General features: G+C 48.1%; 2 protein-coding genes across 3 annotated transcripts in view; one reads left to right on the top strand and one right to left on the bottom strand.

Annotated features, from left to right (window-relative positions):
* Window positions 1-13,622, top strand: part of ccnt2b (cyclin T2b) — a 33,158-nt gene that overhangs the window by 17,573 nt on the left and 1,963 nt on the right. The gene's annotated exons all lie outside the window — the stretch shown is intronic.
* The window catches only part of zranb3 (zinc finger, RAN-binding domain containing 3), a 45,708-nt gene continuing 32,140 nt past the window's right edge, over window positions 55-13,622 (bottom strand). For both annotated transcript variants that reach the window (XM_027016628.2, XM_027016629.2), the window contains 8 exons: window positions 13,105-13,332; window positions 11,848-11,924; window positions 9,885-9,986; window positions 9,433-9,572; window positions 8,679-8,816; window positions 5,132-5,492; window positions 2,257-2,388; window positions 55-1,591 (listed from right to left, as the gene is read on the bottom strand). In XM_027016628.2, coding sequence (XP_026872429.2) covers window positions 1,493-1,591; window positions 2,257-2,388; window positions 5,132-5,492; window positions 8,679-8,816; window positions 9,433-9,572; window positions 9,885-9,986; window positions 11,848-11,924; window positions 13,105-13,332 — 1,277 coding nt within the window. In that variant the 3' untranslated portion in view covers window positions 55-1,492. The remainder of the gene's footprint in view (window positions 1,592-2,256; window positions 2,389-5,131; window positions 5,493-8,678; window positions 8,817-9,432; window positions 9,573-9,884; window positions 9,987-11,847; window positions 11,925-13,104; window positions 13,333-13,622) is intronic.

The raw sequence follows: 13,622 nt of genomic DNA, 5'->3' as shown, positions 1-13,622 counted from the left end.
AATGTTCATCAAACGATATATTGCGTATCCTTAATTCCACTGACTCCTAAAACAACCCTGATGGGGAACATCACTGGAGTGTTTTCTGTAAATCCACTGAAACACTTTTCAGTCACTGATGAAATGACATCCAAGGTGATCTCACTCACTCACACACTCACTCACACACACACTCATTCACTCATTCACAAATGTAAAGCTGTAAAATATCTTTATTGAAGTGCCAAAACCAGACATCAACAACTTTCTGAGAACACGGATCAGCCGCAAACCTGTTTACATGCTGCAAAGAAAAACAATATAATGGCCAGATATCGTTCCCCCTTAAAATATACACCTGCATTGTTCACATGCTCCCCTGTGTGTGTGTGTGTGTGTGAGTGAGAGAGAGAGAGAGACAGAGAGAGATTCCTTCTCTGTGTGGGCGGCACATGTCCACTGTGCACAACAGCGTCCCGAACCATGGCCACTGCATGCACAGAGCATGACTTAAAGCTGCCAACACGTCTGGCACATTTTCTATGAACAGAAATGCAGTTGTAAAAGCCTCCATATCCACATGGGTCTTGATAGTCGGTGCCCGTTGCTATGGTGACCAGCCATACGTGCCTCGTGGCATTTGTTCAAATAAGGCAGAAGTTTTGCCGTGGGTCCTTCTCCAATAAAACACATCAGCTCGTGATTCACAGAAACTGAACAACTGTGTGGATTAAAAAAAAAAAAATCGCATTCATACTGCAGTGGTAAAGCACAAAACCTCACATATTCTTTCTCTCCAGCAGATGTGTGTGTAGAAACATTGAAACGCTTATTTCAATCCGTTTCTGCTCGGCAGTTTTTGAGTTCTTTAAAATTCACAACACTCCATCTGGGATTTGAGAGGAGATATCAGGAAAAGTTCAAAAGTTGAAAAGAGAAGTGTTAAGATGTACAACATGGTAAGAGATCCTACACGTAACTGCCAAGAAGTAAAGAGCTGGATCAACTTCATGATGAACAAGCAACTCAGCGCTGCCAGATCAGCCCCGGTGGCCACCCTGGGAACAGCCAGGCCTTTGAAACCTCCTAGGGGCTCTCCCCTCCATCTCATTCTCTCTCTTTCACTCTCACTCTCTCATTCTCCCCTTCCCCCTCCCTTTCCTCTTTCTTGCTTTCCTCATTGTTTGGCCAATCCCAAACTGATCCACAGCTGTGGAATTCTTAAGCCTCTAGCCTGCTGGGGTGAGTTAGAGCTCCAGACCTCAGATCGGGAATGTTCCTGCTTGGATTCCAGCTCTGGAGGGGGTATTTTAGAACTCCAGGAGGTGCCTGCTTGTTGCCATCAGGAAGTGCACTGGCTACCTCTGCTTTCAAGCAAAACAAACCCCCAAAAAACAAAAACAATGAGCCGGTCACTGTTATGGCAACATCTGCTCATCTACTCCCTTTTAAAATAATATTTTTTTACATAAACGTTATAAACAAACATGAGTGAAAGCTGATAAAAGTGGTCCTATTTCTTCTTGAAGAATCGGGTGATGTCCGACGCCAGTTTGGAAGCAGCCTGGGCTCTCTTTGTTTGACTCCTCTCCTTGGCCTGCTGTGCTGTCCTCTGCAAACACAGCGGTCACAAGGCAGCATGTCAGCATGGCTCATGATGAGAGCATCACACAGGAATCACAGCCTGCCACTAAGACCTTTCCTAAACCCAGATTAAGCCTAGTGTTGGACTAAATTACACTTAATCAGTGGGGTTTCTCCACTGAAAAGCCTGTTTAGTCTAGCACTAAACTGTCTGCCAAACCAGGCTTATATGTAATTCCATGTCCCTGGCACCTGTTACGAACCCTAATCCTGTTCTGCACTATGAGAAATGGAGGGAGTAAACTGGGGTAAAAAGCAATGTGGCAATGGTGTGTGAAGGCAGCAGTGTGTGGAGGAGTGTGATGTGAGAATGATGTGTGAAAGAGGGCAGTAGTGTGGAGGAGTGTGATGTGTGAGAATGGTGTGTGAGGGCAGTAGTGTGGAGGAGTGTGATGTGAGAATGGTGTGCGAGTACAGTAGTGTGTGATGTGAGAATGGTGTGCGAGTACAGTAGTGTGTGATGTGGGAATGGTGTGTGAGTACAGTAGTGTGTGATGTGGAAATGGTGTGTGAGTACAGTAGTGTGTGATGTGGAAATGGTGTGTGAGTACAGTAGTGTGTGACGTGGGAATAGTGTGTGAGTACAGTAGTGTGTGTGATGTGGGACCGGTGTGTGAACTGGGTGTACTGTACCATGCGGTGGCAGACAGTGCAGAGTGTCTGCAGGTTGTCTAGGAGACACTGTCCTCCTCCGCTGTAGACTGGCCTGATGTGATCCACCTGCCAGAACTGACCCTCCACTGGGCTACCGATCATCTCATTCAGCTAGAACACATTACACACCACCGCATTACACACAACCACCACCCCATCACAACCACCACCAACACACACCACAGGGCTTAAAAGTACAGTAGAAAGGCTACCACAAGGGACCCAGACACTGAGATGTATTTCTCTACTTTAAAGCCAACAACAGATGGCCATAGTCTGGGCTTCATTATTAGAAGAGCTAGTGACTCCATAAGCGCTTCCTTCATCCAAACTGATTTCACACTTCAATCTTTCGTTCTAGGGCAGTTTTGGCAGGGTACATGTGTGCATGCGTACGTGTGTGGCCACATGCTTTTATTCCATCATAGAATTCAGTGTCCCCATATGGACATAAAATCACTAACATTTTCCTTAAAAATGTATTGAATTATGTTTTATTTCCATCCTTCTGGGTTACTGAGATTAAGTTGATCTTAAAATGATGCTTATTATTATATTTGGCATTAGACTTAGGTTTAATATTAGTGAGATTTAGTTTATATACAAATGGCAAATACACACAGGAACATCAAAATGAAATTTGTGTGTATGTGCAAAGAGTGCTGGTTGTTTCCTGCTGCCGCCAAAAGAAACAGGGGCAATCTTTAGATGGCATGCTACTGCTTAGCCCCTGGGAATTCTGGGTAATGTAGTTCCCTCTTTTAAATGGCTCCGTAGGCTGAGCAGCAGGGAGGGTCTATAGGGGCTTCAGAGGAGCTTTGACTTCAGTTGAAACAGGGGGTGGGGGTGGGGAGAATGTGTGTGTGTGTGTGTGTGTGTGTGTGGCAAGACTGGCGAGTGAGTAAGAAGTCCTATGAGAGCTGAACAGAGAGCTCAAGAAAAGCAGCAGCATTTCAGTTGGCCAAGGCTGTTTTTAGGCCTGGAGACACAGGGGAAGGTGCAGTACAGGAATCAGTCGTCCCCTCACTCTGAATAAACAGAACTGTCCCATAATTATCCCACATCTCCATGGAGCCCCGGGAAGATGCGGAGAGTGAAGATCAATGAATATAAGATGAGGAGTTTCCCCTTTACAAGCTCCGTTGATACACACACACAAACACATGCAGATTACAGCCCCTTAATGACACACACACACAGAGGAGTTGCCATTGAATATCTCTTCTCTCCAATACTCTCTTCCACTGCACCATGAACACCAGCATGCACACACCTGTGTACATCAGCAGTAAACAGGGCTGCTAGCATTGTGCGTGCTGGGAGCAGGAAGCCTCTCTGTGACCTGCTGTGGCTACTGCTTGCTCTGCTAACTCAGCCAGACATGCCAAACCAAAACTCCAAGCCTCACCACACAGCACTGTGGGGAAAAAAACAATGCCAGTGGGACAGCATGGGCAGACTGGCATCCACCAGGCTGACCAGTTAACTCCCTGTGCCCTCTGGTTCTGTGTGTATGTGTGTTAGAGAGCTGAATCCAGAGGTCAGATGTCACTTTTTGTGTTACTGCTCCAGTACTATATGACTAATTGTCTTCCTCTCTGTGTTACTGGTCCAGTACTATATGACTAATTGTCTTCCTCTCTGTGTTACTGGTCCAGTACTATATGACTAATTGTCTTCCTCTCTGTGTTACTGGTCCAGTACTATATGACTAATTGTCTTCCTCTCTGTGTTACTGGTCCAGTACTATATGCTAATTTCCTTCCTCTGTGTTACTGGTCCAGTACTATATGACTAATTGCCTTCCTCTCTGTGTTACTGGTCCAGTACTATATGACTAATTGCCTTCCTCTCTGTGTTACTGGTCCAGTACTATATGCTAATTTCCTTCCTCTATGTTAGTGGTCCAGTACTATATGCTAATTTCCTTCCTCTGTGTTACTGCTCCAGTACTATATGCTAATTTCCTTCCTCTATGTTAGTGGTCCAGTACTATATGCTAATTTCCTTCCTCTGTGTTACTGGTCCAGTGCTATATGTTAATTGCCTTCCTCTCTGTGTTACTGGTCCAATGCTATATGCTAATTTCCATCCTCTCTGTGTTATTGGTCCGGTGCTATATGCTAATTTCCTTCCTTATGCTCAGGTGTAAATTATTGCTAAGTTCTGTGCACATTCAATTGGGAAACATCTTAACCGGTCTCTCCTTTTATTACTTGTAGTACTATGAAGCTGATATTGTCAACAAAGATGCAATCCCACGATTATTTGTACGTTATAACCTTTAACTTCATACACACAATATTTCATTATATCGCATTTTAACTGTTACTCAGTATTTGAGTATAACTGTACTCAGTGTTTTGAGTATTTATTCCATACTTCTGACACTATACTGAGTTTTAAGTATGAATGGATACATTTTTAGGCATTAGTTATATGTATTTAATGTTTTGTTACATGTTTTCTTATAATCATTCCAGCAGTCCAACAGTTTAAAATAAACCTCTTAATGCCCACGCTTATTATTTAGCAAATAATCTTTAAAGCGCACTGTTGAGTGACTACTGTTAATTATTCAATGATTACACTATGACAATTGTAACAGCTGTGTAGTTAGAGAAGTGAGGATCCTGAGGTGGGCTCCAGTGGAGGGGGCTTGTACGGTAGCGGCTTAATAGCGTAATTCAAAAAGGACAATTTTGATCGTATACAAATGTATTTTTAAAATGAGAGCGCGGGTGAAAACTCAACAGTGAACAAGTGCCGAAAACACCATTAGCTCAACTCTGCTCATCTGCGTCAGAACAGCTGTGCCAACCAGAAGCTCTGTGAGTGTGTGTGTGTGTTTCACCTGTTTGAGAGGCAGTTGTGCGAGCCAGGTGTTGTCCAGCAAGTCTTTGCGGTGTGTGTGCGGGGCGTCACGCACTCTCAGGTAGAGCTGGTGGGCGTGGAGGCCGCAGTGCTGGCACACGCCCTGCTCCGCCTCCAACACGCGGGCCCGCATGTAGCCGTGGTCGGAGCGCAGCCGGAACTCCTCCATGCAGGCTGGGCTGCAGAAGCCCCCTGCCCAGCCCGAGTGCTCCAAGCTGGGTTGCTGGCAGGACAGGCACAGGGGGGTCCCTCCAGCATCCAGCGCCTGCACGTAGCCCGAGCCGCACACAGCGTCTGCGCATGCAGAGCTCTCCGAGGGAGCAGACGTGCACCCGACCTCTCTGCATGCGCACGCACACACGCGGATACACACAAAAAATAACAACCACTTGCATTTGGCTTCCTTCATCTCCACTATAACAGTGGCTTGAAAACTACATGCCGTACACACGCGTTTTTTAAATAAGTATACCGTTAATTGTAGATGTGTAGCTGTAATTTGCTGTGTAACTGGCTTGTAGCCTGTGCATTTATATTCGGTTTAAAATATTTGTTTGATAAGGGGAAAGTGCCACCCTGTCATTAAAAATTCTTTACTTCTCCATACATAAACTCTCTACTGCTCCATAGGCAGGAACTCCCTGCATCTGTTCTTCTAAAGGATGTATTCATTTGGCCCGACATTCCCGTTACATTATGTGGAATGGATGGGAGGAGAATGTCTCACAGTACCAGCTGTGATCTAGGATCTGATCCGCCCTCTTCATCATTCATTTATGTGGTAGAAGGCCAAAACACACCCGGTTTTTATTTACCCTTACTGTTAGATTTGTGGTGGCTATGGCATTGGGAAGAGCCCTCTTTGTGGGGTACCTCCAGACTGCCTTCCAGATTGGCTGGGGTCAGGTGATGGGTTAGTGAGAGAATGAAAGGTTGAGTCAATAGGTTTCAGAGTGGGGGAGGGAGTGAGGTGGAGAGGGATCAGTGTGGAGAGAGGGAGGGAGTGAGTGGGGGGAGGGAGTGAGTGGGGGAGAGGGTGAGTGGGGGAGAGAGTGAGTGAGGGAGAGGATGAGGGGGGGAGGGAGTGAGTGGGGGGAGGGAGAGAGTGAGTGGGGGGAGGGAGAGAGTGAGTGGGGGAGAGTGAGTGAGTGAGGGAGAGGGTGAGTTGGGGAGAGTGAGTGGGGGGGTGAAAGAGGGAGAGGGTGAGTGGGGGAGAGGGTGAGTGGGGGAGAGAGTGAGTGAGGGAGGGGGTGAGTGGGGAGAGTGAGTAGGGGGAGTGAGTGAGGGAGAGGGTGAGTTGGGGAGAGTGAGTGGGGGGGTGAAAGAGGGAGAGGGTGAGTGGGCGAGAGTGAGTGAGGCAGAGAATGAGTGAGGGAGGGGGTGAGTGGGGGAGAGTGAGTGGGGGGGAGTGAGAGAGGGTGAGTGGGGGACAGTGAGTAGTGTGGAGGGAGTGAGTGGGGGAGAGTGAGTGGGGGAGAGAGAGGGAGAGAGTGAGTGGGGGAGAGAGAGAGGGAGAGGGTGAGTGGGGGAGTGAGAGAGGGAGAGGGTGAGTGTGGGAGAGTGATTGAGGGAGAGGGTGAGTTGGGGAGAGTGAGTGAGGCAGAGAGTGAGTAAGGGAGAGGGTGAGTGGGGGAGAGTGAGTAGGGGGAGGGAGTAAGTGGGGGGAGTGAGTAGGGGGGTGAGAGAGGGGGAGAGTGAGTGGGGGAGTGAGTGAGGGAGTGAATGGGGAGAGTGAGTGGGGGGAGTGAGAGGGAGAGGGTGAGTGGAGAAGAGAGTGAGTGGGGGAGAGTGAGTAGGGGGGAGTGAGAGAGGGAGAGGGTGAGTGGGGGAGAGTGAGTGAGGGAGAGGGTGAGAGTGAGTGAGGGAGAGGGTGAGTTGGGGAGAGTGCGTGGGGGGGTGAGAGGGAGAGGGTGAGTGGGGGAGAGTGAGTGAGGCAGAGAATGAGTGAGGGAGGGGGTGAGTGGGGGGGGGAGTGAGAGAGGCAGAGAGTGAGTGAGGGTGAGTGGGGAGAGGGAGTGAGATGCTGAGAAGATGAAAGGGGCCAGTGTTTACAGGATGCTTTTCTCCACACAGACAGATGTGCTTAGGAGGCGGTAAAAACTAGTGATGTGTTGCCTACCAGAAATACCTCTCTCTCTCTCTCTCTCTCTCTCTCTCTCTCTCTCTCTCTCTCTCTCTCTCTCTCTCTCTCTCTCTCTCGCTCTCTCTCTCTCTGTCTCTCCCTTCTATCCCTCCTCCTCTCCCCCCTCCACCCCTCCTCTCCTCTCTTCTAAACGTCCTCTCGTTTTCCAACCCATTCCATCTCTTTCTTGATCTGTCTATCATTCACTTATTTCTCATCATTCTCTTTCCTTTAACTTGCTTGTAAATAATATTAATGGTAATAAATGAATGAAAAAGAGAGTGAAAAAAAACAAGCTCCCAGACAGTACTCAGCAGGTCTTAATTTCCCTCTCCTGGTCTCCATAGTAACATTGGTGTGTGTGTGTGTGTGTGTGTGTTTGCATTTTAGGTGCTGGATTAAGTCCTTATCCACTGTACTAAGCATTCTCCACCAGGCTTCTTGTGTGTGCACGCACGCACGCACACACACGCACACACACACACGCACGCACGCACGCACACACACGCACACACACACAAGGTTTCACAGGGTAACCAGTCTGCCACTACACACATAATTACACACAGAAATGTGCTTTCAAAATAAATTGTGACTGCTATGCAATATTTTTTCCTCCAATGTTGCAAATTCATAAATATGTATGTGTCAGTTCCACTCCCTGCCCCACCCTGCCCCACGCACAGTAATGCCATGAGCCAAAAGCTAAGAGAGAAAAATAAATAAATAAATAAATAATATATATATGGAAATTCATTTCCATTTTTGGATTGGACACACCTGGGATGCAGCAGTGATGGCGTGTAAAGAGAGGGAGAGTAGAGAAGATAAGGATAAAAGAGGAGGGTTAGAGGAGAGAGAGAGTGAAAGAGGAGGAAGAGGGGAATGTGGGTAGGAGTGTGTGAGTGTGTGTGTTCCTCAGTGTGGGGTGTAGCAGCTGGAAGCTGAAACTCATTGCAGCAGAGCTGACAGAGCCTCATCAGAGCTGGACTAACAAACTGAGTGGAACAGTAAGCTGCTGTCACATATGATCAAAAGAACTGTCGTGTGTGATGGTTTTGTGTGTGTGTGTTTTCATATGCGGAACTATGGTAGGTCACCTTGGCTTTCGACCCTGTCAATTTGTGTTAGTGGATTCTGTTAGTGAACGTCAAAAAGACTAATTAGTTACCCATTCATTATAAATAAAGCATTCATAATAACATTAATAATATGATTCCTGAAGTTCTCCAGTCAGACACACGCTGATGTGCATATATTGGTGGCAGGAGTCTGCTCTCACGGGCCATACTGCATACAGATACAACCTGCTTGGCTAAATACTGCTCAGCTATCTGTCAGTGCAGTGCTCACTGTGATCACACCCAAGTGTTGGAAGCACTGTAGAGGTGATCACGTGACTTACTCATTGGCTTGGTTGGTTGGCATGGTTACAGATCTCCTCTTGGAGGGAAAGCCGTCCTTGCTGATGATGCGTACAGTTCCGCCCTCTCGCTGGGCCACATCCAGAGAAGCCCGAGCCACTTCCTGCTTAGAGAGATACCTGAGAGAGAGAGTGAGTGTGCACGTGTGTGTGTGTGTGTGTGTGTGTGTGTGTGAGTGAGATACAGAGAGAGTGAGTGTGTGAGTGAGGGAGAGAGTGGAGAGATTGATTGAGGTAGAGAGTGTGTGTGTGTGTGTGTATGAGAGAGAGAGAGAGAGAGAGAGAGAGAGAGAGAGAGAGAGAGAGAGAGAGAGAGAGAGAGAGAGAGAGAAGGTGGAAAAGTGAATGGCACCACATCAAAGACATTACAGTCTAAAGGTCTGGAAGACCTGTATGAAAAAGTCCAGGGGGTGTTACCTTCAAAAGAGCACTCACACACATTTACCTGATGCTTTTATCCAAAGCAACTTACAATTATGAGTGAGTACAACTTGAGCAATTGAGGGTTAAGGGTCTTGCTCACGGGCCCAACAGTGGCGACTTGGCAGTGGTGGGGCTTTAACCAGCAACCTTCGGATTACAAGTCAAATACCTTAACCACTGAGCTACCACTGCCCTAAATATGACCCCCCCATGCAAACGGTTGAAAGAGAATATAGAAAAGCAGCATGGTGGGGCTCTGACATATATGTATGTATGTATGTATGTATGTATTTATGTATGTGTGTGTTCTTGCCTCTTGGTGCTGGAGTGTGTGGGGGTGTGTGTGAGCTGGCCTAGCAGCAGGGTGGGGCTGTGAAACACTCTCCCGCTTCTCCTCACCATCCTCTGTTTCATTGTTGTTAGAAAACTCCACTCATGCACAAAGCGCAACAGCTGACACACACACACACACACACACACACACACACACACACACACACACACACACACACACACAGAGAGAGAGAGAGAGAGAGAGAGAGAGAGAGAGAGAGAGAGAGAGAGAGAAAGCAGTGACATGAGTGATATCACTGGTTAACACGTTCTCTTTAGATGTGCATGTGAACATCTGTACATCTGTATATATACTGTAGAAGACACAAACACACACACACACACACACAGAGGCAGGCACATTCTCACACAATCACACCCTTAAAACACACAAACTTGCACACTCACACACACACCCACACCCACACCCACATGTCTCCTGTTCTCAGTGTGGCTGAACTCTGAAGGTAAGTCATCCCAGTTTTGCAGTCTGATATCCAGAGGAATGAAGTTACAGTTGAGTGGGAGGCCATCCTGAGACAGAAACACACACACACACACACACACGTACCCATATGAATGCACATGTCTACACACAAAACATAAATACCATCAAATGTTAAAAGACACATGTAAAGACACATGTAGATGGTCAACTTTGATGTTCACCAACAGAATCCACTAACACAAAGTGACAGGGTTGAAAGCCAAGGTGACCTACCATAGTTCCACATATGAAAACACACACACACAGACACACAGACACACACACACCCTGCAGAAGTTTTGTATACAGTTTTGTCCTGCCCTGCACAGCGAGTATAGTGAACACGGCAAATCTTCCTCTCTAACGCAAACAAAACCCTGACCACCACCCCCACGTAAAACCCTGACCCAACCACCCAAGAAAAAACCCTGACCCCCCCCCGACGTAAAACCCTGACCCCCCACCCACGTAAAACCCTGACCCCACCACCCAAGAAAAAACTATGACCCCCCCACATAAAACCCTGCCCCTCCCTCTGTAGCACGTGTATAACCAAGCCCTCGCACCCTGCCCCTTTCAGTTTAAGGAGAGGGAGGTCCATGTACTTTGTGTTTAAGGACAGGGAGATCTATGTTCTGTGTGTTTAAGGAAAGGGAGGCTTATGTTCTGAGTGAGTTGTAGGACAGGGCGGTCTATGTTCTGAGTGAGTTGTAGGACAGGGCGGTCTATGTTCTGAGTGAGTTTTAGGACAGGGCGGTCTACGTTCTGAGTGAGTTTTAGGACGGGGAGGTCTATGTTCTGTGAGAGCTTAGGGGCAGGGGAGGTCTATGTTCTGTGTGTTTAAGGACAGAGGAGGTCTATGTTCTGTGTGAGTTTTAGGCCAGGGAGGTCTATTTTCTGGGTGAGTTTTAGGCCAGGGAGGTCTATGTTCTGAGTGAGTTTTAGGCCAAGGAGGTCTATGTTCTGATTGAGTTTTAGGACAGGGGAGGTCTATGTTCTGATTGAGTTTTAGGACAGGGGAGGTCTATGTTCTGAGTGAGCTTAGGGGCAGGGGAGGTCTATGTCCTGTGTGTTTAAGGCTCTATGTTATGAGTGAGTTTTAAGACAGGGGAGGTCTATGTTCTGTGTGTTTAAGGGTCTATGTTATGAGTGAGTTTTAGGACAGGGGAGGTCTAAGTTATGAGTGAGTTTTAGGACGGGGAGGTGTGTTCTGTGGGCCAGCCAGGATTGAGATGCCTTGGAGAGTTTCAATTGTACGTGATTGCAGGCATTTTTTCATCCACCCCCTCACCTCTCATCCTTCCCCCTCTGTCTCTGTCTGAGTCCCTTTTCCATTGGACTCCCCTTGTCTCTTTATTTCTCACATTTCCTCCATTTACTGTCTCTCACTCTGTCTCTTTCTGTCTCCCTCACTCTCTCTCTCATTTGCTGTGTCTCTCTGTCTTTTGCGAGTTCTGCTCGCAGCCCCACCATTCATCACTTGCGAGCTGAAATAGCCAGAGGAAAAAGTCTTATTAAATATCTAACTCTGATAATATTTCTCAATCTGAGTCAATTAAGGGACCCCGTCCTCATATTTCCTCCCGTTTAAAGCTGCTTCCAGTGGCTTCAGGAACGCTCGCCACAGGCAACATAAACGATGGCGTGCAATTTCAACTTCAGAGAACATTTTATTTAGCTTCCACGGAGAACGTTGTGCTCGGTCCGCAGAGAGACAGAGCGGAAGAAGAAAGGAGGGAGATTAAAGGGAGAAAGCTGGTCTGTAGGACGGAGCAAGGAAGAGGTAGAATGAGGTAGGAACGGATGGAGGGAACAGAGGAAGAGCGTGACGGAGAGCACCGGCTTCTGAGAGCAGAGTGAGAAGGAGTGCAAAATGAAACCTTCTGTATGTGTGTGTGTGTTAGTTACCTTGTCGTAGATGTAGATCCTATCGGTATTTTTGCTGGCGCAGAACTTCAGGCTGTCATAGACGGGGAGAGAGCCGTCTACCGCATTACACCCACCACCATCATTAGCCACCGGCGAGGAGGAGGAGGAGGGGGGAGGAAGATCATTACTGTCTGTGCCTCAATCACACTAACAGCAGGAAAAGGTCAGTATGGGGGTAAAAAAAAAAGAAAAAACAAACAAACAAACCTAGATAACTTGCAGCTATGTCAGTAAACAAGTGCAGAAACACTTCTCTATCAGTTCTTCCATTTGCTAGTGAAACGCTGTGTAAATCACACCAGGTGAAGGAGCACAGCTGATCCTGGGCCAGTCCTTCCTGGCCATAATACTCTTACTACCATTTTACACAGAGGTGCCCTATCAGACCGACTGAGGGTCATTTAATAAAGCCGCGTGTGTGGTGTGGGGCAGAATTGTGACGCTGATATTCTGTCAGCTTTGAGAGCCAATTCAGACATTTCTAGTGTGCTTGCTAGAAGCACACTGATGAAGGCAATCTGTACAACATATTTCAAACTCAGCTGGCACAGAACTGGCTACCCTTACTGATATTGTCCGATATCGTACTGCGCGGCGCCACCTGCTGTACTGCAGCTGTCGTGCCGACGGTGCCTACCGGGCCCAGCCTGCCTAGGGCCAAAACCCAGCCCGAGGGGCTGTGGCAGGTGGAGGGTTCCGGCATTTGCGATGTTTCGGAGGCTAACGGAGGCTCGGGTGGAGAATTCGAAGAAGCACGGTGCCGCAGTGCCTGGACGCCTCTCCCCCAGACGCTAGTCCATCAGCTGCTGCTAGCGCCGTGTGGATCAAACGCGCGACGACGGTATGAGATTGCCTGCTTTAAAAAGTACACTTCCCTAACGACAGTCAGTGAGGGAGCGGGTAGCAACAGCTCATTTCCATAATTCTGAATGCCTTTTTTTTATTAGCACTTCTGGTTACTGGGTAACATAAAGCACCACACGTCAGTTCAGTGAAAATTGAGCATAATGCATATAATCTAAGTATGAAGTATGAGCTGCAGCCTGGTCTGAAGTGCACTATTATTAGGCAGCTGGAACAGTGGCAGGGCGACAGGAGAGAGCCTCGGACTGAACAGAAGTCCAGAAGCGGGGAACAGGCGCTGGTCTCGGACCAGCCTCTCTCCAGCATGATAAACTACAAGTATGTGCACAGGGCTGATCCTGAGTCAGTTTCAGCTGTGGGAGGTGAGATTACCGGTGGAAGGCGAGCCGGGGCCGTGTCCTTGTGACCCCTGGGAGGTCTGCGCATGGCAATCTTCTCCCTCCTCGGGTTCGGCACCAGGGCTCGGGGGCGTCAGGGTGACGGGGGGGTCGTCCGAGGTTTCCGGGGAGCTGTGGTGGCGTTCGGACATGGCTCGAGCCATGGCGGGTCTGGAGGCGGTCAGGGGCGGGGGAGGGGAGACAGAGAGCAGGGGGCCGTGGGCTGGGCGGAGCGAGGGAGGGGGCGGGAGGAGTAAAGAAACGACAGAAACCACGGAAACGAGAGATTCATGAGCAGTTCATGCTTTGGATGCAACAGGAAGGAGGAAAGGCAACCGAAATCTAGGCACTCAGACTCAGAATGGCATTCAGACTGCAGACACTGTTCTGGTCATCTGCACAGCAGTCCTACATAACTCAGGGGCCATAAATAACACTTAGGTTGTTAGTGCCTCATCAAAACTCACAGACACAGAGATGTAGAATAAAGAGAGTGTGTGGGTGTGCGTGCGT

This window comes from Electrophorus electricus, chromosome 21 (genome assembly GCF_013358815.1).
Source record: "Electrophorus electricus isolate fEleEle1 chromosome 21, fEleEle1.pri, whole genome shotgun sequence".
In the NCBI taxonomy this organism is placed as follows: domain Eukaryota; kingdom Metazoa; phylum Chordata; class Actinopteri; order Gymnotiformes; family Gymnotidae; genus Electrophorus; species Electrophorus electricus.
Note: the sequence above shows the minus strand (reverse complement) of the source record. Positions and strands in the feature narration are given on the sequence as shown.